The 26,400-nt window shown below is 38.2% G+C and overlaps 2 protein-coding genes across 11 annotated transcripts in view; both read right to left on the reverse strand.

Annotated features, from left to right (window-relative positions):
• Window positions 1-5,890, reverse strand: part of NADK2 (NAD kinase 2, mitochondrial) — a 45,658-nt gene extending 39,768 nt beyond the window's left edge. For 6 of the 9 annotated variants that reach the window (XM_073993298.1, XM_045393622.2, XM_045393621.2 and 3 more), the window contains exon 1: window positions 5,205-5,611. In XM_073993298.1, coding sequence (XP_073849399.1) covers window positions 5,205-5,504 — 300 coding nt within the window. In that variant the 5' untranslated portion in view covers window positions 5,505-5,611. Of the gene's footprint in view, window positions 1-5,063; window positions 5,612-5,680 lie in introns of those variants that run through there. The other 3 variants (XM_073993301.1, XM_005556730.5, XM_073993296.1) reach the window with 2 other exon arrangements.
• Window positions 5,891-12,839: 6,949 nt separating this feature from the next.
• RANBP3L (RAN binding protein 3 like) overlaps window positions 12,840-26,400 on the reverse strand; it is a 51,444-nt gene continuing 37,883 nt past the window's right edge. For both annotated transcript variants that reach the window (XM_045393618.3, XM_005556727.5), the window contains exons 7-14: window positions 25,749-25,852; window positions 24,575-24,659; window positions 21,218-21,320; window positions 20,701-20,831; window positions 19,238-19,358; window positions 17,417-17,559; window positions 15,143-15,329; window positions 12,840-13,560 (exon numbers count right to left, since the gene is read on the reverse strand). In XM_045393618.3, coding sequence (XP_045249553.2) covers window positions 13,517-13,560; window positions 15,143-15,329; window positions 17,417-17,559; window positions 19,238-19,358; window positions 20,701-20,831; window positions 21,218-21,320; window positions 24,575-24,659; window positions 25,749-25,852 — 918 coding nt within the window. In that variant the 3' untranslated portion in view covers window positions 12,840-13,516. The remainder of the gene's footprint in view (window positions 13,561-15,142; window positions 15,330-17,416; window positions 17,560-19,237; window positions 19,359-20,700; window positions 20,832-21,217; window positions 21,321-24,574; window positions 24,660-25,748; window positions 25,853-26,400) is intronic.

Raw genomic sequence — 26,400 nt, forward strand, 5'->3', positions numbered from 1 at the left:
TTGGTATTTACCTTAGATCACCTCTATCCCACTTACTTTCTACCAGGCTATCACCTTTATTTTCCCCATCGTTCTCTATTTGTGCATTCCTCTGTTAATTCTGTTGACCTCCTCCCTTGGTATTGCTCAAGGTTCCAACTTTGGTTTTCTTATCTGCTCTCACTTCATTTTCCCTGAGTTATCTCCCCACTCCAGGAAACTGACCTACCAACTATATCCCAGTAACCTTGAAATCTATACTGTTAGTCCACATCTCTTGACCCTGGACTACAAGGAAGCTGGTCCCAGCCTCAAGGAGAAAAGACCTAAAAATGATCTTACTACTTTTTTTAGTGGAAAGCGTGGGGTTGGAGAGGATGCTGAAGGAGATGCAATTCTTGCCCTCAAAGAGTTTACAGTCTAGAGAAGAAAATAAACACAGATAAGTATTATGAAGTGAAGAATGCCTAACACAATCTTGGTAGCCAGAGAGAGGCAAAGGCACAGCAAGGTTACCAAAGATGACATCCTGAGAGAGTAATGTCTGAGCTAAACCTCAAACAAAACAAAACAAAACAAAACAAGAATTGGATAGAGGAAGAAGAGCATTCAAATCAAAGGAGGCTACAAACGGAGACACGTACACACTGAGCGATGCAAATTCAACCACCCTGAAATACCATCTTTCACCCACCAGGTTGGCAAAGACCCAACAATTTGATAAACTATGGAAAAACAAGTCCCCTTATACAGGGCTGGTGAAAGTAAAAATCTGTACAATCTCTAAGGGAAGCAATTTGGCCAAATCTGTTAAAATTTTATATGCAGATGCCTTTTGACTCAACAATTTCAACTTTAGGTATTTGTCTTACAGCTTGATTTACATGCATATAAACACAAATGTTATTCATTTCAGAATGTGCTTAATAGCAGAAGATAAATTAGGACACACAATAAAGTTATATACACACTGTTTTTAAAAAGAATGAGAATGTTCTTTATGACAATCTCCACAAATGCTGTTAGGCTAAAAAAAAAGGCACATAATACCTTAAATAGTATATTATCATTGAATAAAAAGAGATGAGGCAAAGAAAAAGAATATTTCACTGTGTTGATTTGTAGGTATAGGTTGCTTCTGGAAGGAAACACAAGAAATTGATAATAGTTACCTCCAGGGACAAAACTGAATGACAAGTGACAAGTAACAGAAAGACTTTTCATTGTATAATATTTTGTATCTTTTACATTTTGAATCATTTTATGTGCTAGTGATCCATAAATTAAACTAAATCAGTAAAACATCTAATGGAAATTAAGACAGTTTGAAATTGCCAGAATATGAAATTTAAGACAAGAAGTGATCAGAAGTGAAGCTCAAGAGGTAGCCAGTTCACGAAGGGACTTTTCTGGCATTCTAAAGATCCTGAACTTGAGCCCATGACCGTGTTTCTCAGTGTAACTGGGGACCATATGCAAACTAGGGATAAAACACATCCCTGGAATTCAGCCAGAGTCATTAATGTCAGGTGTGTACTTCAGAAAACCAAAGTCTGGGAATTCTCCACAAACTGAGTCAGAGTCTTGGGGGCTAAGGTTCAGGTGTCTGCATTTTAACAAGTACTCTAGGTGACTAAAGGGTACAGGGAGCTTCTGTGGAGTTCTAAGCAGAAGAGAGAAAGGGCCAGATGCTCACTTTAGATAGACACTCTGGTATCTGTGTCTAGAAGATTTGAGAGGAGCAAGATTCAGTTAGAAAGCTCCGGCAGTACTCCAAATTATGCTATTTGATTAACAATCATATTGTATACAATATACTTATTGCATACAATGTAGCAAAAGTATACCACCTGACAAAATTATACCATGGTACACTTATTGCATACCCTGTGGCAAAAGTATTATCTGCCCAAATGCTACAACCTAAGCCACAATATCTTCAGAAAACAAAAGGGAAATCCAAGGTGCTACACCTTCCAAGTCATCTAGTTTAATCAAATAACACGGCAGACTATTAAATGAAATTATTCTATCCCATTATGAATTTTAGAAAACAAAACTAAAAGTAGACACCAATAAAAGGGTTGCCAAGTTGTGAGACCTGGAATGACGGAGAGGAGGGTAGAAACTGCTGACTTCTTATTTGTTCTATATTAAATTTTTTTTTTCCCTTATTCAGTCCCCATCCTTGGTGACAGGTGAAAAAGAGCTTTAAATAAAACCTTTTTTTGACCAGTGAGGTCTGTTTCTGGTGTCAAAATCCTTTCCAAGTCAGTTCTGTTTCATCTAGAGTTCTAATTTGTGTTAAGGACCCTGTTAATAGCAGTTCCACATTTGCCAACAGCTATATCTCTTAATGAAGCAAGTAAATTGTAGTAATAGTTTTACTGGCTTTTGAAATGTCATGAAACAGTAGAACTAAAATATTTGACCAGAAATTTGATATCACAAGATAAGTCATTGGTCAATCAATGGGGAAAAAGACAAGATTTTAAAATAAAGCAATGTAACCAATATGAAAGGGTAAATAAAAGTCAAAACTTTGACTAGCTTGAAGGATGTAAACCTATTCTGTGCATGCCTTATCAACTAAAAAATATTTCCTGTAATTGTTTACATTTCTACAAAGTTAGAAAATCATCAGCCTTCAGGGTATAAAATTATACTGGCACTCTATCCTTCATCTTCCATTTGCATTTTAACAAACAGCCTAATACAGACCTGTTTTACATAAAAAAAAAAAAAAAAAAAAAAAAAAAAAAAAAAAAAAAACCACCACCACAACAAAAGAGAATGCTTTGACAAAAAACCAAGTTACCATGACACTATAGACACAGCAGCCATGGTGAGACTCAAACACTTGGCCACTTTCTTTTATATCCAATTCACATGATTCACATAACTTAGTATTTTTTACCCAGCAATATAACCAATAATACTTATCATCTTATCACTCCTATTACAGAATCCCATTTTAGGACAACTTCACACAGCCCAGTATTCTTTGGCCTATTAATAATCTCTCATCTGGGCTACAACTAATGCTATTGCACTCTGAGTACGGGCCTTGATATAAACTATAACACAAATTCAAATCAGTAAGGAACTTATCCAATAAAACTGTAATGACAACAACATCAACAAAAACTATTCCAATGCCTGGCAATTACAAAACTGTGTATTCTACAGTCCCAGGAGTTTTACTTCAAAGCTGGCTTATCCCAAACAGCATTACCTAGCAATAGACAAATATTTACCTTATTAGAGATTTCTCCACTCAGAATGGGTACACTTAGGTAGTTTGACTTTTTCAGACTTATTGATTTTCCCTACATTTTAAAAGTTTTTTATTAAGTGGCAACCTAGTTCAGAGGTCCAAGAGTTAATCCTGAGATGTCACCCATTTTCTTGAGGCCTTGAAAACGTTATCCACAGTTTCAAAATGCCAGCACTGTAAAGGACCTTGGAGGCTATCTGGTACAACCTCAGCAATTCACATACTGAATTAGGTGGAGCACTTTGAAAACGGACCATACTACACAAGAAGTATCATTTCCACCTATGAGGCCCAGAGAACACACATAGGAAGTTAACCACACAGAACCAGGGGCCTAGAACTGAGCTCTTCACTCTTAATCCCACACTTTAAACATGCCATGTGAGCTATTTTAAATTGTTGTGGGAAGCTTCGATAAAACTGTATGCACATATTCATGCATACATGGCATTTGACAAATTCTACAAGCTAGACTTTGCAAAATTAGTACAACCCAAAGGGCACACCACTTTCCCCAAATAGTAACACTGTGCTTTCTTATGACATTACTAGTCCATGCCTCACCTCTAGTTTCACTCCCTAACACAAACTCAACTACTCTAGCCTCCTGTTCAAACTGTTTTACTCTTTAAATGATGCAAGTGTATTCTATAAACAGTCATTTTCAAACACTCAGGAAACAGAAAACAAATCTACAAATTTAGACTCCCATCAGGTGAATGCAGAGGCCCTCTTCAATAAACCCAACAAAGCAGCAGGATGTTTAATGTTGACAACAGATTCAGCACTTAAGCAAAGATGATTTATAATTTCATTTTGACGCCTCTACAAAAAAATAACTTTGCTAAGATCACACGATACCAGAGGTTTCCAACAGGTTGTCTTGTCTTGCACAGAACTAAACTAAATTAGTTATGTGCAATTAATTCCAAAACCTTTTGGTGCACAGTGCCAACAATTAAGAGATTTCCAACAGATTTTTCTGGACACATTGCTCATGGTAGCACCGGGCACTCTCCTTTTCCTAAAGTTGGTGGATGGGGGTATGGCATCAGAAATTGTTTTTAAAGTGTTGGGGGGGCGGGGGTTGACAACAGGAAGATTGAAACTCTGGTTTTCCTCTTGGATTTGTATCTTTTTGCATATATATAAATAAACGTATCAAATATGGTCTATTGTGGAGATATTGTTGCACAAGAGTCGCAGGCTTTTTATTTCACACACTACCCAGTATACCAGCCCCTTGTCCTGACATTTCTCCTTAAAAACGTATATATACAAATCACATTTTCTCCCTTTCCCTTCTCAGCACCAAAGACCTGTGCTTTTAAAACAAGCTGGTAGTGTCCAACGACCACGTTACAGCAAGGAAAAGGCTCAGGCTGAAGGGCTTTCCGGAGTGCCCTAGGCCTCGCAGTCCTGCAGAGTAAAAGGGGGTGTGTCCGCGGTAGTTTCGGCCCTTTTCCCCCTGCAGCTCTCAGCGGCGCCCCGGGCCCCCTTTCTCGGGGCGTCTTGGGGAGCTGTTCGCAGGGCGTCCAGCCCTCAGGCCACGGCTCACTTTCTTGGAGTGGGACCCAACCAGCGAACGAGAGCGGGGTCGGCGAGGGCACCAACGAATCCCCAAACCCCTCACTCTTTTGAGACCACTCGGCAGCCCCTCTTCGCCCTCCCCGCGGCGCCCCTGCCTCGGAAGTCCCTGCACGAATACTGCCCCTCTCCCTCTCCCCGGCTCTCCCTCTCCCCGGCCCTGCCTCTCCCTCGCACGCACGCCCAGAGGCAAAGAGGACCCAGGGAGAAACCAGAGGACCTGGGGGCCGCGAAAGAGGCAGGACGGGCATCTGCGGTGCCCTGGGAAGAGTTGTCCCGAGAGGTCTCGCCCGAGGGGGCGCAGCAGCCACCAGAGCCCCGGCCGAGCACGGGAGCGAAGCGGGGCCGAGCCAGGACCCACCAGCTGCTTCAGGTCCTCCTCCGAGAGCTCCGCGTAACGGTACCGCTGCTGCTCGAACTCGTACCGGGTGGTTTTGGCCACCACCACCACCCGGGAGGGGCGGAAGCCGCCGTCCGGGCGGCTGCCACAGCCCGCCAGCTCGCGCGGCTGCCCCTGCCCCAGATGCCGCCGGCCGCCACCGTCACCGCCCAGCCGGGGCCGCGCGGCGGGGCCTCCCGCACCCGGTCCCCGCAGCGCCGCCGCCCGGCCGCCCGCCACGCGACAACAGCTGCCCAGGAGGAATCCTCGGTAGCAAGTCATCCTGGGCCAGGCCGCGGCCGCGGGCTCGGGCTCGGGCTCGGGCTCCGGCTCCTTGCCTCCGCTCCCCACCGCCGGGAGTGCGCGCCGCTCGCGCAACCCCGGCCTCTAACTTCGCGCCGGGCGGGCAGAGGTTAAGTGCCGGGACGTGCGTGGCCAGCGCGGCTAGGGGGACGTACCCAGACGTTGACGAAGGCGGGGAAAGCGTGGCGATTGGGAAACCGGAGACCCCACGCGGGGGAAAGGTGGGCGGGGAAGAAATGGAGACCTCGGGCTAGTGGGTTTTATTTGTTTGTTTATTCGTTTCACTCACGCCTGCGTAATGGCCGCTTCGCCGCCCGGGGGCGACCTCCCAGCTCCACAAGCTTCCCTGAGGTAGCTCTTCTCCCGCCCCCAGGCTAACTCTATCGGCCAATCAGAACCCGCGGCGGCCCCGGATCCCGAGGGGCCGCGCCATTTGCTGCGGCCGGGAAAGAGGTAGAATTCTGTTAGGCGGTTGCGCCGCTCTGAGGAATCCAGCTGGATCCGGTCTGAGGCGGCGCGGGGCCTGCGGGTGGGGTTTTGAGCCACTGGCGGGAAGGCAGGTTCCGGGCATGTCCTCGCTCGGGTTCTGTTCTGCAGGCCGACCACGTGCCCGTTGGTTCATTTGACCAGGGCGTGTGATAGCTGGTGTGTCCAGGGCCGGGCTGGGGGCTGAGGAGGGGGACCCGGCTCCTGCTGCACCGTGTGCGTGACCTGGCACGAAATCCTCTCGGCGTGGGACCCAGTGCCCGCCCCGCTGCCCCCCGAAGAGGCCTAAGGAACTTGGAGGATGATGGGTAGGGGAGCCTGGCAGAATGGAGCATTTCTCCACGAGGAGCGACGGTTGAAAGTAGGCAGGACTAGAGCGCGGGGTTAAGAATGTTAGTCATTTGGACTTTGTCCTATAGGTTGGAATTATTTGAAAGCTTTTAACTGGAATGGAGTGAGTTAAAGCAATGTTTGATGACTGTTGATCTGGCTTGGGAATGTTGGGTAGCTTGGGAGGCAAGAAGAGGAGGACAGGATGCTGTTGGGATAATGACCCATGGAGTGATCAGGACCAGGACCAGGGCTGGGGTGTGATGAGAACAGAAGGAAACGTCCCATTGTAAGGGGGAAACCAAATGGCAGTGCACATTCTGCTGTTCAATTCCTGCAGCTCCCTAGATCCCCTTCCCCGGCACTGTGTTTGCTCCTTTGTAGTCCTGGCGCTAAGTCGCTTCTGGACTTTGGGCAGGTTACTTCATCTTTCTGGGCCTCAGATTCCTCATCTGTAAAAAGGTTAGGTGACCCCAAGGTTCTACCGAGTCCAAATCGATTCAGTGAATCTGTGACTCTCCTCACGGGCCCACCAACACCAGCGTTCATTCGTTGGTTCCCGCTGTGTGCCTGCTGTGTGCCAGGTAGTGTATTGGACTGGGAGCATGCACAATGAAGCCCGATAGGTGTTTACTTGGTAAAGTTCTGCCACTGACCCATTCTCACCAAGAACTTTGCCTCACAGCAGCTGCTTATAGTGACGTGTAGTGTAACAACCTTAATAACCTGAACTTCTAGAGGTAAACATCTATAACTATGCTCAGACTCCTTTGTAGTCTTACTATTTTAAACTTCATTAGATATTAGGAAGGGAATAAAAGGGAGAAATCACAGATGACACTTAGGTTTGAGGCCAGGGTGAATAGGGGAATGTTAATTGATCCATTCGACAGAAAAAAAAAATGAGTAGGGAGAAACTGTTTGGGATCAAAGTCTGAGTTTTGTTGCTCATATTTGAAATCTCAGACCTCATTTCTTCCCACTTCACAGATTAAAAACCCAGATTTTTGGCTCTCTCACTTCAGCTACAAACATATGCATTGGCATCTCAGTTGGAATAGGCCTTTGTCCATAGTTATTTTACATATCATCTTCCACCTCCTAAAAAATGTGCTTTCTGAAGGCATCCTCTCCCAGGTAGCTTGAATTTTCCCTCCCAAATGAGTTTACCTCTTCAGTATTTAAATATGCTCATGTCTATGACATCTTTAAAGTTTTTCTTAAAAAAACAACCTCTAAGCCTTGGTTTTTACATATTGCCTGCCTTACCTTTACAGCTGATTCTCCAAAGAGTAGTCTTGTTTATCATTGTCACATCCCTGCCTCCTAGTCATTCCTCAACCTGTTGTACACTAGCTTCTCCCCACTACTTTGCTAATTACTAGTGTTTCCAAGGTGGCCAAAAGATATTGTTGGAACTCAAAATACTTTTTTCAGTCCTTTAATTGCTTGATCTTTCTGAAGAATTTGGAATGGTTATCATTTCTTCTTGAAATCTTTTACTGTCTCCCAACACACCAGTCACTAACAGTGTTTCTCCCATTTCTATGTCCCTTTTTGACTTCTTCCTAAACCCATCTCCAAGATGTCTTCTGTCCTTGTCTCCTTGTCTCTTCTTCTGCCTCTTCTTTGTCCTTCTCCCTCTCTCTCTCTCTCTGTCACACACACACATTCCTGAGTTCATTCAGTGTTGTGTAATGGAAGGATCTTGGTTCAAATCCCAGTTTTATTGTTTATTAGCTTTGTGAAACTTGAACTGGTTGTTTAACCTTCCTGAGCCTACTTCTGCATTTTTAAAATATAATTGCTACCTTGTAAAATTGTGAATATATGACGGATGCCTAGCACTGTGCCCACTACACAGTACACACCTGGCAAATATTAGCCCCTTTCATGACCTCAGCTATTACTGCCGTCTTTAGCCCAGATCTTTCTCCTGAATTTCCAATCCTTATCTAGTTTCCTTTTAGATAATGTCTCTTAAATCTTACACATGTAACACGCATTCGTGGAGATTAAATTACATTTGAGTGTCACTGTAGGCCGGGCATCCTGCTAGGTGCTACAGATGAAATGATAAAAAGCATCCATGCCCTTGAGGAGCTTAAAGTCTATGCAGTGATGGAGTTATACACAGAATGCTATAGAAATTTGGAGGAGCAGGTCTTAAGTCAGCCTAAGAAGAGTTAGACAAGGCTTTCTGGAAATGTGAAGAGCTAAGCCTTAAATGATGAATACAATATTAGCCATTATCAGCAAGAATGAGAAGGAAATTCCACAGAAGAAACACCATGAACAAATGCATAGAAGCAATGTACTAGCAATTTTGAATTTTTAGAGAATTTAGAGAGAGGCAGACAACACTGGGAAGTGAGGCTAGAGAGGTAGACAAGGGTAAAGACAATGAAAAGTGTTAAATCCATGCTTAGGAACTTGTCTTTTATCCTGCATATATTAGGAAGAACCAAAGGAGAAAATGACACAATTAGCTTTGCAAAAATTGTGATTTTTTTTTTTTTTTTTGAGATAGTGTCTCGCTCTGTCATCCAGACTGGGATGCAGTGGCGCAATCTCGGCTCACTGCAACCTCCACCTCCCGGGTTCAAGCAATTCTCCTGCATCAGCCTCCCGAGTAGCTGGGACTATGGATGTGTGCCACCATGCCAGGCTAATTTTTTGTATTTTTAGTAGAAACAGGGTTTCACTGTCTTAGCCAGAATGGTCTCGATCTCCTGACCTCATGATCCACTCACCTCAGCCTCCCAAAATGCTGGGATTACAGGCGTGAGCCACCGCACCCCAGGCGTGAGCAGGCATTTTTTAGAAGAAACACAAACAGTGAATAAATACTTGAAAAGATAACATTATTAGAAATTAGAGAAATACTAATAATATCATTGTGAAATAATATTTTATATCCACTAGATTGGTACAAATTAAGAAATCTTGGTAATACTCTGTTAGAAAACTTATCAAGTCTTGATTAGCCTAAACATTGGCTAATCATTTCAATAATTCTTCCTTCCAGTGTAAAAAAATAGTTTACAAATTTTTTTTTTTTTTTGAGACGGGGTCTTACTCTGTCACCTAGACTGGAGTGCAGTGGCACTGCACTGCATGGCTAACACAGCCGCAAACTCCCAGGCTCAGGCGATCCTCCTACCTCAGCCTTCTAGGTAGTTGGGACTACAGATGCATGTCACCATGCCCTGCTAATTTTTTTTTTTTTTTTGAGATGGAGTCTCCCTCTGTCATCCCGGCTGGAGTGCAGTGAGTGGCACGATCTCGACTCATTGCAACCTCCGCCTCCCGGTTTAAGCAATTCTCTGCCTCAGCCTCCTGGTGGCTGGGATTACAGGCCGTGCCATCACGCCCGGCTAATTTTTGTATTTTTAGTAGCGACGGGGTTTCACCATCTTGTCCAGGCTGGTCCTAAGAACTCCTGACCTCATGATCCGCCTGCCTCGGCCTCCCAAAATGCTGGGATTACAGGCATGAGCCACCGCGCCCAGCCACCCTGCTAATTTTTTGAAATTTTTGTAGAAATGGGGTGTTGTGCAGTGTTGCCCGGGCTAGTCCTGAACTCCTGGGCTCAGGCAATCTACCGACCTCACCCTCCCAAACCAAACTGCTGGCATTCATGGATTTAATGTTACTGAGTTTTAAACTCAAACTCCATCTATGGTGAGGCTGGTGTGCTTTTCTAGTAAATGAGTCTAACCAACCATGTGATAGCCATATCTCAAGCAAGCTTAACTGTTCTCAACATTTTATGGGAAAAATTATATATCACTGTGATATTCACAACTTGAAGATTTACACAGGTTTTAAAATATATCATTCCCAACCCCTAGAATCCTTCCCACCCCCACTTCGCGTACATTCTGACTCCATGGAAGACATATATACCTCTTTTTATGACATTCAAATACTCTAAGACCTGTATAGCAGGGGTCCCCAACCCCCGAGCTATGGACCAGTACCAGTCTCTGGCCTGTTAGGAACCAAGCCACACAGCCGGAGGGGATAGGCGGGCAAGGGAGTGAAGCTTCATCTGTATTTACAGCTGTTTCCCATAATTTGCGTTACTGTCTGAGCTCTGCCTGCTGTCAGATCAGAGGCAGCATTTGATTTTCATAGGATGCAAACCCTACTGTGAACTGCGCAAGGCACCTAGGTTGCACGCTCCATATGAGACTCTAATACCTGATGATCTGAGATGGAACAGCTTCATCCCAAAACCACCCCACCCTACCCACCCCCTAACCTCTGGAAAAACTGTCATCCATAAAACCAGTCCCTGGTGCCAAAAAGGTTGGTTACCACTGCTGTATAGGATGTATTCTGGCGAAAAAGGGTTCTTTGCTTTGGCAGTAATGGATGGAAAATAATATATTTTTAAGAGAACATTTTAATTGTCTATAATTAAGGTAAACAGTTGGGTAAAATCTTATTAAAAGAGAAGAAAGTTAAGGTTGTCTTAACAAAAGATATATAATGACATAAATAGTTAATTAAATTTTAATTAAAAACAGCTGTTTTGGAAATCCAAAATGTATACTTCGAAATGATCTACCTAAATAACTTATGAAAATGGATGTTATTGTACAACTGATGTTATTGTACAAATTCTCCTTATAAAAGGGGAAGAAAGGACATAGGAAAGCTGAAAAGAAGAAGGCTAGGTGAAGATACAGGACAAGGAAAAGTCATAAAATGTTTCTACTATTCCTCCAAAATTGTACTAAATATTTGTGTAAGAATTCTAAGAATAATGGAGTGTATAGAAAGCGGGTTGAAAGAGTTGTGAGCTAAATATCATGTTTCTGTTCTTTTCCATTTCATAATCTGGGAATTTTCACTTCTTTCTTTGCTTTCCTGATATTCTAACCCTATATTTGGTTTTGTTGCACTGGAATTTCTATATAGATCAGAAATTAAGGTAGTTAATTTTTTCCATTGATATATGTGGAGAAATCTAAAGAAAATCATAGAATGAATTTAACTTAAAATGTTTCAAGCATTGAGAAGATACTGCTTTATCTCTACCTTAGTGTGGTGACAAGGATGAACATGTCAAAAGGATAACGATGACCAGGTGCAGTGGCTCACGCCTGTAATCCCAACACTTTGGGAGGCTGAGGCAACGTGGATCACTTGAGATCAGGAGTTCAAGACCAGCCTGGCCAACATGGTGAAACCCCGTCTCTACTAAAAATACAAAAATTAGCCGGGTGTGATGGCAGGCGCCTGTAACCCCAGCTACTCGGGAGGCTGAGTAAGGCACGAGAATCCCTTGAACCCGGGAGGCGAAGGTTGAAGTGAGCCGAGGTGGTGCCACTGCACTCCAACCTGGGTGACAGAGCGAGACTCTGTCTAAAAAACAAACAAACAAAATACATAAATAAAGTTATTTGTTCTCTTCTTCACTTTAGCAATTGATAGTGCAATCACAATGCTCCCACATCAGCTAAGATCTTACAATAAAAGAGAACCAGTGCTTTATTATCTTCTCCAAATATCTCTCTGTGTTATGTTTCTAATGAAAATTTTTTGCTGAGTGTGTTCCACATCAGAGTCACTCTTCTTGATTTTTAAAGTGTTTCTGTTGTCCATTTGTTTTGTCCTTTCTTTCGTACTATGTCTCTTTTTTCCCTTCTATCTTTTCTTCATCTCTCTCACATTAACTTTATTTTTCCTCTTTATTTTCTGAGTCATTGACTCCTTTATTTAGAAGTAAAGGATATTATGTGCCATATTTCTTCTAGAATCACTGGAAGAATGAATGGGCCTCTCTCAGTAGTTACCTTACATTAAGTTATGCTTTCTCAGTTATAAGGAAGGACAAAATGAACAATTATACTAACTAAATCATAATCTAAAAGAGTTAATTTAACTTTCATATGCTAAACTTTCAGGCAGTAGCTGAGGTTTGACTTAATAAATACTTATATATTATATCTTTATTATTTTATAACAGGCATGGCGATACAGTAATATAACTTGAAAGTGTGTGTTCGCATATCCAAATGAATATTGTTCTTTGAAGTATCACTTAGTGAAATTATACCCTCATTCCAAATATGTTGTCATTGTTCAGAACATTTTCAGAAACATTTTGGAATTATGAATTCTTGTCCCCTAGTCAGAGAATTGTTTAGGGGTCACAATCAAAAGTCACTTTGAAGCCATGATGTGATAAAACTGAATTGAAAAATGAAGTAGGGCTATAAGTACTGAGACTAATTTTCTTGTATGATTCATGAGGTGTCTGTGAAACAAATCTCAAAGAAGAGGATCAAAACTCTATTGCAAAATTGTTGAAATTACTGTAGCCTACTATAATAATAGCATTTAAGAAAAAGATTCATTTGGCTATATATGATACATTTGTTTTTCTCTCTATACAGCCATGCCTACTAAAGTATTAATGAAAATGTAATTACATAAATAAAACAAAGTAGAACAAGTTAACACACTTGGAATTCTTATACATGCTTTTTGATACATAGGTAATGTATTATATTTATTTATTCGTTTAACAACTATTGGATGCTGACCATGAGTCAAGCATTGACAAGATGCAACAGATACAAGTCCAAGAGCAGATGCTCTTTTTAAAGAAATTCATACCATGAATATATAAGCTTATCATATTTACGAAATCCAACAGCTAAAATTAAAATATACATTTCCCAGAAGATAAATAGGATTTAGTGAAATGTTATGATGCAATTATACTGTTTTTCAAAGAAATGACTCTGGAAATTTAGTAAAATATTTGTTTTATGGTCAGTGTATGACTGAAAAAAATAAACATTTTGGTAGGTATTTATCAAATCTAGCAATTTATAATTCTGAGTATTATATCCATCAATGTGATGAAGCATCCAAATTAGTTATAAAATCCTATTCTAAATAAACTTCTTCAAAAATGATAAATTTTGAACTTCTGAAGTCCATTTATTTTTTTAAATTCTGTCAGTTTCTGCACAATAATCAAAATGTAAAATGTAAAACATAAAAATGTTAATTGTAACAAATTACGTTTCTTAAACTTTTCTATAAAAACTCTTCAAGGAATGAATAGAATCTTCTCATTAGTTAGGGTGGTTTAGTATTTTCAGTAGGGTGAACCCTCTTTTTGTAGATGTCATGTTTATAGCAGGTAGTATTCATGAACAGGCAACCGACTGTCTGTGAGTCCACCTAGAAGGATCTGTGATATAAATTTAAAAGGTTTTATTATACAATATTTAGGGTAGATTTTTAATATTGAATGCAACTAAATATGAATATTAATGAATATACTCATTGGTGATGAAATAAAAGCTGCAGAATATACATTTTTACAAGTAACATTTCCCATTTAGATAATTTATAAGCAACAAAGTGCAAAAAATTAGAGCTTTTATTGCTTCCATAACATTTTAGCATTTGTTTTTAATGCCTCCTGGAGAAGATACTAAGTGAAAAGGGGAAAAAATGGCAAGGGAAAGGGGGTTCATATGATTGACATTTGCTTTGCATTATTTTCATTGTTTTTTTATTAAGATAGTTACATAGCACCCCTTTCCTAAAATTCAGTATAACAGAATATAGACATCATAAGCACGTGTCATTAGTTCATGAGACAATTTGCTATTTAATCCTTTTTTCAAATTGACATTGTTAATGTGTACCAACTAGTTCTCTGATAGACCCCATTTTATTGTTGGCAGTGTAAACATTATAATAAAATAAAAGAATTTTTATTTATTTTATATGCTTTAGAGACTAATAAACCATTTGTTTAATAGATTTGCTTAAAGTAGCAAGAAAAATTATATTAACTTAGTTCTCTGAATCACTAGGTCAAGCAGGTTATAATACTGATCTGCATGTTTTGTGTATTTTTCGTTTTGATTATAGCTTTAATATTAAGCAAAGGAAGATATTTCATCCAGTTATGCACGTTCTTTGATAGATTCTTAAGTTATGTATGATTAAAGCAGCTTTAATATTTCAAAATGATTAAGAGTTGAAAAAAATGCTTGTTACCACACTATCATTGTAATTGTATTACTCAGTCCTCTGTAAAACAAGAATTCAGGACTAAGTGAAACTGTTAGTGAAAACACTTGGATGACTTTATTGGAATAATTACATCTATATAACAAAGTTGAGCTTACTATGTTTGACATTGTTTTTCTCCAAAGCATGAATATTAGTTTTAAATCCATATATCAAGATAAGCACTAAAACCTAACAATCTGTTTATCACTGTTTCCACTTCAACCTTACTTTATTTGTGAATCTTGATACAATAAAAGAAATAGTACTTTTTCCCCTAGACAAAATAGGTCCTTGAAAATAGTATTTGTACAATCTAGTTATTCTTATAAGCAGTCAGATTCTAAAAAGAGAATAAACAGAATTTTCAGGGTATCAAGCCAAGTGTACCAGGTGGACTCACTATATGTATTTCTATTTCTTCCTATTATAGCCAATAATAAAATGAGAGTAAGTGAAGATAAATAAAAATGAAGGGTTAATTTCAGAGTAGCAATGTAGTAGTTTTTTATGCAGTTTATAAGCAAATGACATAGGCATCACCATGAGGCTGACTTGATAAAATGAAGACCACTTATAGAAGACAGTGATTTTCAAACCCACTCCTCAGATCCAAACAACTAAGGCTCTAGCCACCACCGACTTTAAACAGAGCAGTTCCACTTGTTAAAAAATCTACCTAATATATGAGGATCATGCTTAAGAATTCGTTTTTAAACCTCTGACCTAACAAAACAAAAGCTATTTACCTGATCCATTTTTAGTGACTTGAATGAAATCATCCTCATTCTCATCACAGCTTTCGCAGTTCGATTGTTGGACTGTTTCTGACAGGCTTTCAGCTTGATTGACATCTTTCTGCTTACTGAAGCTTTGAAGTGCAACAAGACGATGATGTATTGCTGCATACAAATATGCTGTATCTTTGGCACTGGCCTGCGTGAGGAACATTACATTGTTAAGAAAATCATTAATGTTAGCTACATTTTACAGATTTTTAATCTTTCACTACTAATAAGGAAGGAATTACATGGCATAAATCTACAAATTGGTACATAGGTGCTAACAACCCTAAAAATTAAGCAGTAAAAAGACAATCTTGAACTAAATTGCGTCCTAAAATGTATACTTTTATAAGCAATCCCAATGTATACATTTTAAATTGAGAGAGTGAAATTTTGTTATATAAAATTTCTATTTGAATTTAAATTAGTTAAGACCATCCCTCCTTCACTATTTTCACTGTAGAAAATTGTAGGCTTGCAGAGAAAAAAGACTTCCATTTCCTGTCCATCACTTTGCTTGGACATTCCTCCAAACTACATAGCTTTGTGGATATGCTGAGCTCATTAGAGCAGTCTATGGTATTGTACCATAAATACATCAGAAGTTCTTGCTTTTCAATATTTTTCTACACTATTTTAATGGTTGTTATTCATATGAAAATATAAAAATGGTAACAATAAAGTTGGTATAACTTTTACTGTTAAAATATTCTTTTTTTCAATTCCTTCAGTAAAACTGTGGGTTCATTATTAATTTCGTTTATATTAGCAAAATATAGGCAGCACAGGTACTAAATATAGCTTGTTTCCCTCTTCCCTTTATGAATGAGGAAATTATGGCTCAGAAGGGTAAAATGACTTGTCTGAGTTGCTAGTCAGCAAATTGGCTGAAAGTTGAAACCCAGGTTTTATCATTCACATTAGTGGGATTAATGGAATAAATTATGGTCCATAATAGAATAGAATTCTTTCACCTACTAAAACAATTTTTGAAGAATAAACTAATGTCATGAAGACACTCACTAACATCGATAAGTAAAATGTGTATTTCACAATCATATTAGCTTTTTAATCTCAGCAGCTTTTCTAAAGTATACTATTGTTACCATCATTTTGCAGATGAATAAAATCAGTTTAAAGAAGGCTAAGTAGCTTTCCCAAAGATTATACAGTATGTACACTATGCTACATATATGTATGTGTGTATATACTTACACCCAGTTCCATGTATATACTAAAATATAAGACCAAAACGTTTATGTGACCATCTCTGAGGATGGAATCTAGTCATGATTAACAGGCTCAGTCTCTGGCATGCTACTTTACCCACCTAAAACCAAGGGGGAATCTGGCCCAGAAGACTGGCAAGAGTATTAATACCTTAAATGGTAAATGCGGTTTGTACATCATCTTACCTGAACGTTTTAATACTCAATATCACTTACACCTAACAGTACACTTACTGGTAACTAATAAATTTGGATTTTCATCACGGGCACCTGCAAGCTTTTTTTCCATATTACTACATGGAAACCAATTTATTTGTATTGTCACCTTCTGCCTGAACTTGGGTAATCAGTCTTCAGTTGGTCCATGGGGAAATCTAGTTTTTTTGGGGGGGAGGTTGTGGTTTTGTTTTGTTTTTTTAAGGCTTTATTCTTGCCAGCTCTCTTGGGTCTGGATCTTGTATTTGAGGTCAAGTATTCCTCTGCCAGAAACAGCTAAAGCTGTGCTCCCATCCTGTTACCTTGGAGATTTACTCATGTCCAGAATTGGAATTTGCTGTTGGACTGGTTGTTTTAACTTGCTAGCTCTGTATTTTTCCATTTCCCACTGGTTCTTTTCCAGTGACCTAAAGCCTTTTTTCAATCTCAGCTTGCAGGATAAGCATTAGGCTTCAAAGTCTGCTAACGTCTTCCTGGGAACCATTCCTGACGATAGTCACTTTGGTAACACAGTAAGATTGTTCACAAAATTTCAGTAGTAAAGTAAAGGGTAGAGATTTGATGGCATGTATCACACAAATGTCTTGGAATGAGTACCAATTGATTACATAGACTTTGGTGTTAATTTCTGAATTTCACATAAAATTTATGTCTTATACTACAAACAGACATAATGAATGGCTGTTTTTGCCAATGGTACATGTTATTACAACAAATGAAAAAACAAATTAGTAATTGCAGACATCTATTAATGTAGTAGGATAATCCTCTCTCACTGAAATTTCTCACTTACCTGAATTAAAAATACTTTGATGCTATAGTCTTCTAAATCAGTAGCTGTTATTCGTACATTTTTGTGGTTTGCTCTTTGAATCTTCATTTGGGCCCAGAGTTTGCTATTGAGGATCAGCCTTAAACTGCCTTGATTGCGCATAACTAAAATAGGAAGTTGACTACATCAGGCCACAGAACAGTTGACACAGAGGAATTTACCATTTTCAAAAGCAAAATAAATCTTGTAGTTGTTTTTCAGACTGTAGATTCAATACTAACTTGTGATTTGACTAAATTATAACTTGGTTTTCAAATTGTACTTTCTTATGTTGGGAGAACTTTTTTATCTTAAGTGCTGAAATTACACTTTTCTACTGTAATATTTAAAAGTGGTTAAAATTTTAGAACTCTTTTTAAGAACTGATAGTCTGAAGAATATTCGTCTGCGAATTGTTTACAATGAAGAAAACCAAAACAAAAACCTTAAGTGTCCAAAAAAATGGAATTAGTTAAATAAATTATGGTGTAGTCATTCAAGAGAATATTATGAACCCATTAAGAATACTGCAAGAAGATATTTATTGATGTGGAAAAATCATGGTGTAATATGTAAAAGAAAAAAATAGGCTACAAAGCAAAATAAACACCATGAATCAGAACTTTTACAATCTATGTATACGTTTATATATACAGAAAACAAGGGTCAGAAAAATATATTCTGTTAACAGATGTTATCTTAGGGAGATAGGCCTTTAAGTGATTTTTAAAAAAATTTTTTCAATCCATGCTTTCCAGTTTTTACAATGAATGGATATTACCTGCATAATAAAAAGAAAGCTGCTTTGGGGGTTTGTTTTTTGTTTTTTATTTTTGTTTGGGGATTTTTTTTTTCCTTTGGCAGGCAGTAGAATCAAACCAGAGTAGTAAATAACTTGCAACTGCCTTGGTACTATTACTTGGTTGAGTGATTTAGAAATCTGCGTGCCTGTTACAGAACTGAAGACACTGTTTCTATCCTTTTAGTCTGAATTATATCTCTTACCCATTTCTTGAGCTTGATATCCAAAACTCAACGAATAACCTTATTCTTGGATCCAATGTCTACCTGTGGTCTCCTCCAAAGTCTTGACCTCTCAAAATTGACCAATAAATCCATTCATCCTGCCCAGATCTCTCCCTGTGCTGTCTTTCAGTTTGGACCTCTGAACAATGCCCATTGTGTCATTTTGAATGATAGCTCTCTTGTATTTTTAGGTTTGACTGGCTCCAACTTCTGAACATCACTGTGCCTGCAGGATTCAATAACTGCACACCTTGGAAACTAATCTCTTTCCTTAGAGACTAATCCTTCATCCTGACCCCCATCCCATGTCTGGGATGCCCAGGACAAATTATGGGGCAAGTATTTTCTTTTAGAAAAGCTTTTCACTTTACAAAATAATTTGCATCATATTATTTCAAATAATAATAACATTACTATTTAGGTGTGTGCTGGGCTCTGATATAGGTGCTTTACATGCTTTATCTCATTGAATTCTCTCAGTAAGTCATGAACTACAGTTATTCCCATTTTAAACTGATATAAGTACAGTAGAGAAAGAGATTAAAAAACTTGTCAAGGTCACTAGTTAGTCACTGCTGGAGCCAGAACTGGAGCCCATGCAGTCTAACAGGAGAGCCTACTTGAAATGGGAAGCTCCTATAGAAATATTTTCAACAGTCTGATTGTTTTGGTGTATTTTATAGCACATCTCCAGAAAATGATATGTGCCTATATTATTATAGGTACACATGAGAAATCCTGAGAAATCGTCGCTTGCTTTACAAAAGGATTCCTTACTTAGTCTTGACTGTAATGTTCCACAGTCACTGCTTGCTGTATCATTCAGTCTCAACGTTCCTCTGCCCCTTTCAATCCAGGACTGTGTTGTTTTGTTGAATATGAAAAGCTTGCAGTTGATCTAAATAACAATTTTTTAAATGTCAAATATATAGAAAATTTTTTCAAAGTAAGTTACTTCCTATGTTATGATACATTTATATGTGTCTGATCTTTTACCAAAATAATCTTCGTTAGTGATTTATAAACCAGCTTTTAACATATATTTAATGTTTAGAAACATATAACTTTTGGATAGTTCAAACATCAAAAAGTAAAAAGACATACAAAGTGAAAAGAGGCCCCAGCTTTTATTTCCCATCTACCAATTTACACCCCTGCAACAAGTAACCACTGGTGTAAATATTTTGTTTATCCTTCCAGAGATATTTGTACATATATACATGCCAATACATATAAATGTTCCCCCTCTTTTTTTCTGTCAGTGGTAGAATGCCATACCTACTTTCTGATTTTTTAAAACTATATATACATCAACTTTTATATTAATTATTTGAGCTATATAATGTTATTTGAAAGTAAAGGAATCATTGAACCATTTGCATGCTTCGAAATTTTCAAAGACGGCATGATAATGTGGAGAAGTATGATGTAATGCCACAGGTTACCCCACTACAATCATTACTACTGTGTACAAGAATCACCTAAACAGCCTGTTAAAAATACAGCATGTCAGAGCCTCACTCCTAACAATTACTTCAATAAGACTGGAATTAATCTAATCCAAGGGTTATGCTCTGAGACACAGTTAAAATAAAAGTGTCTGTAGATCATACAGGAAGTGGAGAGGAATGGAGAGAGTTTAGAGAAAAGCAGCTAGAGAAAGGCAAAGGGAAATTTCTGCCTTGTTGGAAAAAGGTAAAGTTGTAGTAATTACATTTCATGTGCTTGTGCTGATGGTGATACTACTCAGCATTAAAATCCTGTGATACTGTAGTGTATATCTGTGAAATTCTTGAATTACATGAAATTCTAAACTTTTTTAAAGGAAGCTAAATTTATGAAATTCTAAACTTTTTTAGGAGGAAAACAAAATTCTTATTGGACTGAAATCAAGGTATCAACATTGTTAAACCTGTGTAAGTAGAATTATTTAATCACAATAATAGCACTAATTATAAAAGCAAATATTAAAGCAGGATACTTGGCTATTGTATTTCTAAGGGACTAATGTGAATAGTTGTAAAACTAACAACCCATTTTCCTGCAAAGTACACATACAAACATAAGAAGAAAATAAGTTACTGGTGTAATTTTTGAGAGCGTCCAACATTTTTATTTAAGTAACTTAGTCTCCATGAAAACTATACTTCTGTCTGTGTTTTTAAAGATGTCTCTTCTCATGTTAACTTTATTCCAAGTCTGTAAATGCTGCCAGAAAGAGTAAAACACGATATACAGACCTTTAACACATTATGTTCTGATTCCTCCCCTGTTACAACATCAATTTTCTCCAGCAAGCATTTTCGTGATGGTTGGGAAGAGAATGCAGCAGCTGATTCAGTTAGGGAAGTATTTTTAATAGAGTCTGTTCCTAAGAGAAAATGCGGGAAAAACACTGAAAAGTCCCCATTTTCTCTACTGTGAAAGTTCTTTATTGCCCCTATGACCACATATATCTACTTGGCTTTTTCTAATAGTAAGTGAGATTCCAAAAATTCAAACTGCTTGAGTTCGTGTAAAATCTCCTTATCGATTCCCACATAGCATTAACTCAAAAAATTATTAAAGCTGGTATATCAGATAATCATATTTATATGCTTTAATCTTTACCAAAATATTTGAAACACTGAATTACTGTTTTTAAAATCTTATATTAAATATTAATTTTACTTATATTAAATATTAATGTTAATAAATAACATAAAAAACAAGACAAACTAGGTGAATCTAATGTTTTACAAATGAAAGAATTCTTACTTGAACTTAAAAAGTTGACAGGAAATTTCGGAGTGGATTTGAATGGTTTTTCCTTGGTGTATGAATCATTTTCAAGTTGAGGCTGGGTGAGTTTTTGAGTACTCTGAGTGGGGAAAAAGATGCATTATTAATTTTATTTAATAAAAGTTTTAATTTTATCCCTATATGTTTGCAGTAAGACACTTTCATTTTTCTGTTTCAACACAGCAAATAAGCCCAGCTGGTATGTTTTTTATTTTGGACTTTCTGTGTGCTGAACAGAGAATTCATCTCCATTGTTAGAAAGCCTGAGTTCTAATCCTCAGAAAATATAATCTAGTTACCACCAGCCTACTTCAGGTGGGATCTAGTCCCAGAGGCAATGGGAAAGGTCTAAAGGTACAAAAGAAGGTAACAGATGTTCCACACTCTGACTAGACTAAACTGATGCCCAGGAGGTACAAAAAAAAGAAAGAAAATGTGCCTTTGAACACAGGAGTTAAAAGTATAATTCAATTTAATATTACTTTTAATTAATTTACCTTTAGAAATTTAAAGTGACAGCTCTGTATATAGTAACAGAAACATATACCAAAGTATTTCAGTGTCCCCAGAAATTTACTCTTGCTATCCACTTTATGGAAGAAAACAAAAAAGTTATCCAGAGACCCCCACAAGATGTCTCAGAGAACATCTTTGTAGAAAGAATCCTAACTTTTCCTCCCAGACAATTTTTGCCAACAGTCGCTTTTAAGGCTACTTGGGGCTCTGTATGTCTGTTGTAATCAAGGCCTGCACAAAAAAGACTAATTGACATGACATTTGCGATAATGTGTAGCCCTCTGCAAAACACAGAGAATTAGAACAATGATACTTAAGAATTTATGCTTATATTTTTTCCCTTATGAACTGAAAATTATTTCACATTACTTAACTAGACATCAAGATATTCCCTTAAAATTGGTAGAGATGGGTATAATTATTTCCATTTTAAGAAAATAGAAACTGAGGCACAGAAAGTTTAAATGACTCACTTTAAAAACACATAGTTAGCCAATAAGCCAAGAGTGCATCCTGGCCCCCAAATCGCAAGGCCAAAAATTTACAGGATTAGAGGACAAACACAAATTATCTCTATAATTCCTGTTATCCTTAAGATATTACCAACTTAAAGAGATAGAGAGTTCAGGTTCCTTTATAAACCAAATTTAAAATGCCCATAGGAAATGTGCACAAGTGCCTTCTCAAACCAAACCTGTAGTCCTGACTATAGTTTATTTGTATAGGTATCTCTCTGTCTTTTCTTATTAGATGATAAGCACCTTCAGGGCACAGTGTCTCCTTTAGCTTGCATAACCACTTACTCAGGTGGTTTTCAAACCTGCCTGTACATTAGAATCGCTTGACAGCTGGCCTCACCCACAGGCATTCTGAGCTAATTGGTCTGATGAGACCAAAGGTAAGAAATCCTTAAAAGGATGATTCTAACAGGCAGCCAAATTTGAGATCAATGCTTTATATACCATCAGAACTCAGTACATGTTTGGTAAATTGAGTGGAATGTAAAGTTGATCCTGTGAGGTTTGAAAAGTGTTGTCTGACATTTTACAGATGCTGTGGCTAATCTGGTGTCAAACTTAGAAATAAATGATATGGAATAAATGTGCCTAAATATACTGCCTGTAAATTCACCATGGAGGCTAGTCCATTTTGGTTCACATCCAAAGGCATAGGTCACAGGTCTAGGATTGGTGAGTTGACCTTCATTTTGGGAATGACAGAAGGGTTCCTAAAATAAACTAAGCCTTTAAAATAACTAATATATGAAAGCCCTAAAAATTTTGGAATGAGTTTGGGCGTGGTGGCTCACGCCTATAATTCCAGCACTTTGGGAGGCTGAGGCGGGTGGATCGCTTGAGCTCAGGAATTCAAGGCCAGCCTGGGCAACATGGTGAAACCTCATCTCTACCAAAAATACAAAAAGTTAGCCAGGTGTGGTGGTGCGTGCCTGTGGTCCCAGCTACTCGGTAGGCTGAGGTGGGGGGATCCCTTGAGCCAGGGAGACAGAGGTTGCAGTGAGCCAAGATCATGCCCCTGCATGATCTGCATGTCAGCCTGGGTGACAGAGCAAGACCCCATCTAAAAAAAAAAAAAAAAAAAAAAAGAATTGGAATGAACTGGCTTAACGAGTTGGTTCTTTTATTAATCTAAATCCGTACATGAGTTTTAAAATCTCTGCAGCTTCTTTGGGATTCTTCATGTAACTGGTATTCCTGAGACAAGCTAGGCATGTTCAAGCTATCTCAGCCACTTTCCTGACTTGAGTGAAAGCTGGAAAAGGTATGAAGATGTGATTGACCAGATAAAACCATAGGCATGGTTTCCCACAGCTTTCACTTTTCTGTACAATTTTCCACTGTAGATTACACTGTCTTAGAGATCAGAGTTCTGTGGGGACCAGAGAAGCAGTTACCTCATTGCAAGAGGATGCTGAGCATTAAATAAGGATGATGGTAATAACAGTGAGGGGTTTTCACTAGGCAAGTAGATTCTCCAAGGCAAGTAAAGCTCTATGAATTTTCTCTGAAAGCTAGGGAAAGAAAAGTTATAATAATGCTTTTTGATGTAAGAGCTTGAAAGTAGGGTTGTGGTTAACTAATAAGAACAAACTGGTCGCCGGGCGCGGTGGCTCACGCCTATAATCCCAGCACTTTGGGAGGCTGAGGCGAGCAGATCACGAGGTCAGGAGATTGAGACCATCCTGGCTAAGATGGTGAAACCCCATCTCTACTAAAAATACAAAAAATATATATAATATATATATTAGCCGGGTGTGGTGGCACACATCTGTATTCCCAATTACTCGGAAGGCCGAGGCAGGAGAATCGCTTGAACCCAGGAGGCGGAGGTTGCAGTTAGCAGAGATCGTACCACTGCACGTCAGCCTGGGTGACACAGTGAGACCCTGTCTCAAAAAAAAAAAAAAAAAAATTGGCAAATAATTTTAAATGCATCTTGTTGTAAAATGATGCAAACTATTAAAATATCATTACCAATTGAGCTTATCTAACGATTGCAGATAATTCTGGGATTTCCTTGGGTACTTTTGGCTTAACACAAGTCAAAGAACTATTTAATATTTCACATCAGTAATAATGTTATAATTATACAGTTCCCTTCCTCTGTGGGTTTCTATTATTTTAACAACTAGGACATGCTTCCCAGGAGAATCTTTCCAGTTAAAGAAAGAAAATGTGCCGTTGAACTCAGGAGTTAAAAAGTATTATTCAATTTAATATTACTTTTAATTAATTTACCTTTAGAAATTTAAAGTGACAGCTCTGTATATAGTAATAGAAACATATACCAAAATCTTACCAAAACTCTTTCTACCATGTTTTCTCCAAAAACAAAATTGGAACTGCAGTTTTTAAAAGAACATTTATCTTCATTTGGTTGACATCTAAGAAAAAGAAATAAGCATTTACTATTTTAAATACATGGATAAAGCCATTTTAAACCTTGAAATAATCAGATAATTTAATAGATTTATGTAAATCAAATTTACTGCTCATTTTTGTTAGTTTGAATTTAATGAGAAATGAAAGAAAAATTCAAATAGTGGCATCCAGAGGTGATTGTCAAGATAGTTTCCAGCTATTACAGCACTGACAGAGACCAGTCCTGACTGCCTCATGGCCATCACTGCACTGGCTGTGTGGTCAGCCAGGAGGGCTGCCCAACCCTTTTTGCTTTTCCAACACACCCTGTCTAATACCTAATTTGCACTCTTCCCTTCCCCAAGTGGCTGATGCCTTTAGCAACCAGAGATCTCCAGGGCAAAAGCAAAACCCTATCTGTTATAATTGAGTGTGCATTGGCTTAAATTTTTTTGCCTCCCAGAAACTTTTTTTTTAATGTTAAAAGTGTTTTTCCTGATGAGAAACTTGAAGACAGGAAGCCCTCTCTTTGTAGACAGATGTGCTCAGGGTTCGTCATTGCATCCCCAATGTGCACAGAAGGCACCTGCTACCGCACCTGGACAGAGCCCAGTCATGTGAGTCAGTTTATATCCACAGCTAGTTTTAATCTCTCAGATCAAACATTTATTCATCACTAGTAATACTAATACATACTAATAAATATGGCAGATTTATACTGCTTTCCTTGTTGTTTATATAACCCATGCCAATAAAAAATGAATAATGCCAAAATAAAAGAAAAAAACGCCAGAGAGAGAGGAAGAGAGCCTAATCTACTAACCAGATAATTTATGCCCAACCAAATAAAAGTTTAGCCATACATTTCCAAAAAGTTCTCACCCAAGTCAATGAAACAATGAAGACAATCCAGTATTAATATGATAATATTTAAGTATCAGAAATTTTTAAAAAACATTTTAAACTTGTGTTCCTATAAAATCTCCTTTCAAATGGGAATCTTGGCAGTTTATCCATACAAGGTCAGAAAATTATTTTCCATGATTGGTTATAATAATAAAAGAATGCAAGAATGAAAGGACAACCCTTCTGTTTTCTCATTATTAACTTACCCTACTGATGTTACACCTAAAAAGTGCTGGTTAGTAGACAGCTGGACTGAAATTCTGGCACTTGATAAATTTTCACTTGACAAATAGGAATTTCCCTCAGAAATCTGAAAGTAAAGAAATACATCAAAAAGTTTATAAAGACTACCTTACTATAGGACCATCAGACAAGGAAACAATAGTTATAGTTAAACATATTGAAAACTTACTATGTTTAAGTACTGCCCTAAGCATTTTATGTACTATCTCATTTACTCCTTACAACTCTATACACTTTGTACTTCTATTATCCACATTTTACAGGTGAGTAAACTGACACAAAGAACTTAAATAACTTGTCCAGGTCACTTACATACAATGGAGATCTGTCTAATACCAGAATATCATAATATTCAGAAATCCCACTATGTTTTGTTATTTTTGCCATTTTAGTCAAATTGGGTTAATTCTCATTTCTGGATTAGTAAAGCTCACTTTCAGGACTATGTAATCCTTGGTAACACCCAAAAATGTCACCATCCTAGTCACCCAGTGTAAGAGAAAACCCCACTCATCTCTTTATCTTGAAATTTTCAACTGGTAACTTACTCAGTTACTTTGCCTTATGTACATATGTGTATGCACAATACCTGAATTAATATATAAATGTAAGAGT

This window comes from Macaca fascicularis, chromosome 6, assembly GCF_037993035.2.
Source record: "Macaca fascicularis isolate 582-1 chromosome 6, T2T-MFA8v1.1".
Taxonomy (NCBI): Eukaryota; Metazoa; Chordata; class Mammalia; order Primates; family Cercopithecidae; genus Macaca; species Macaca fascicularis.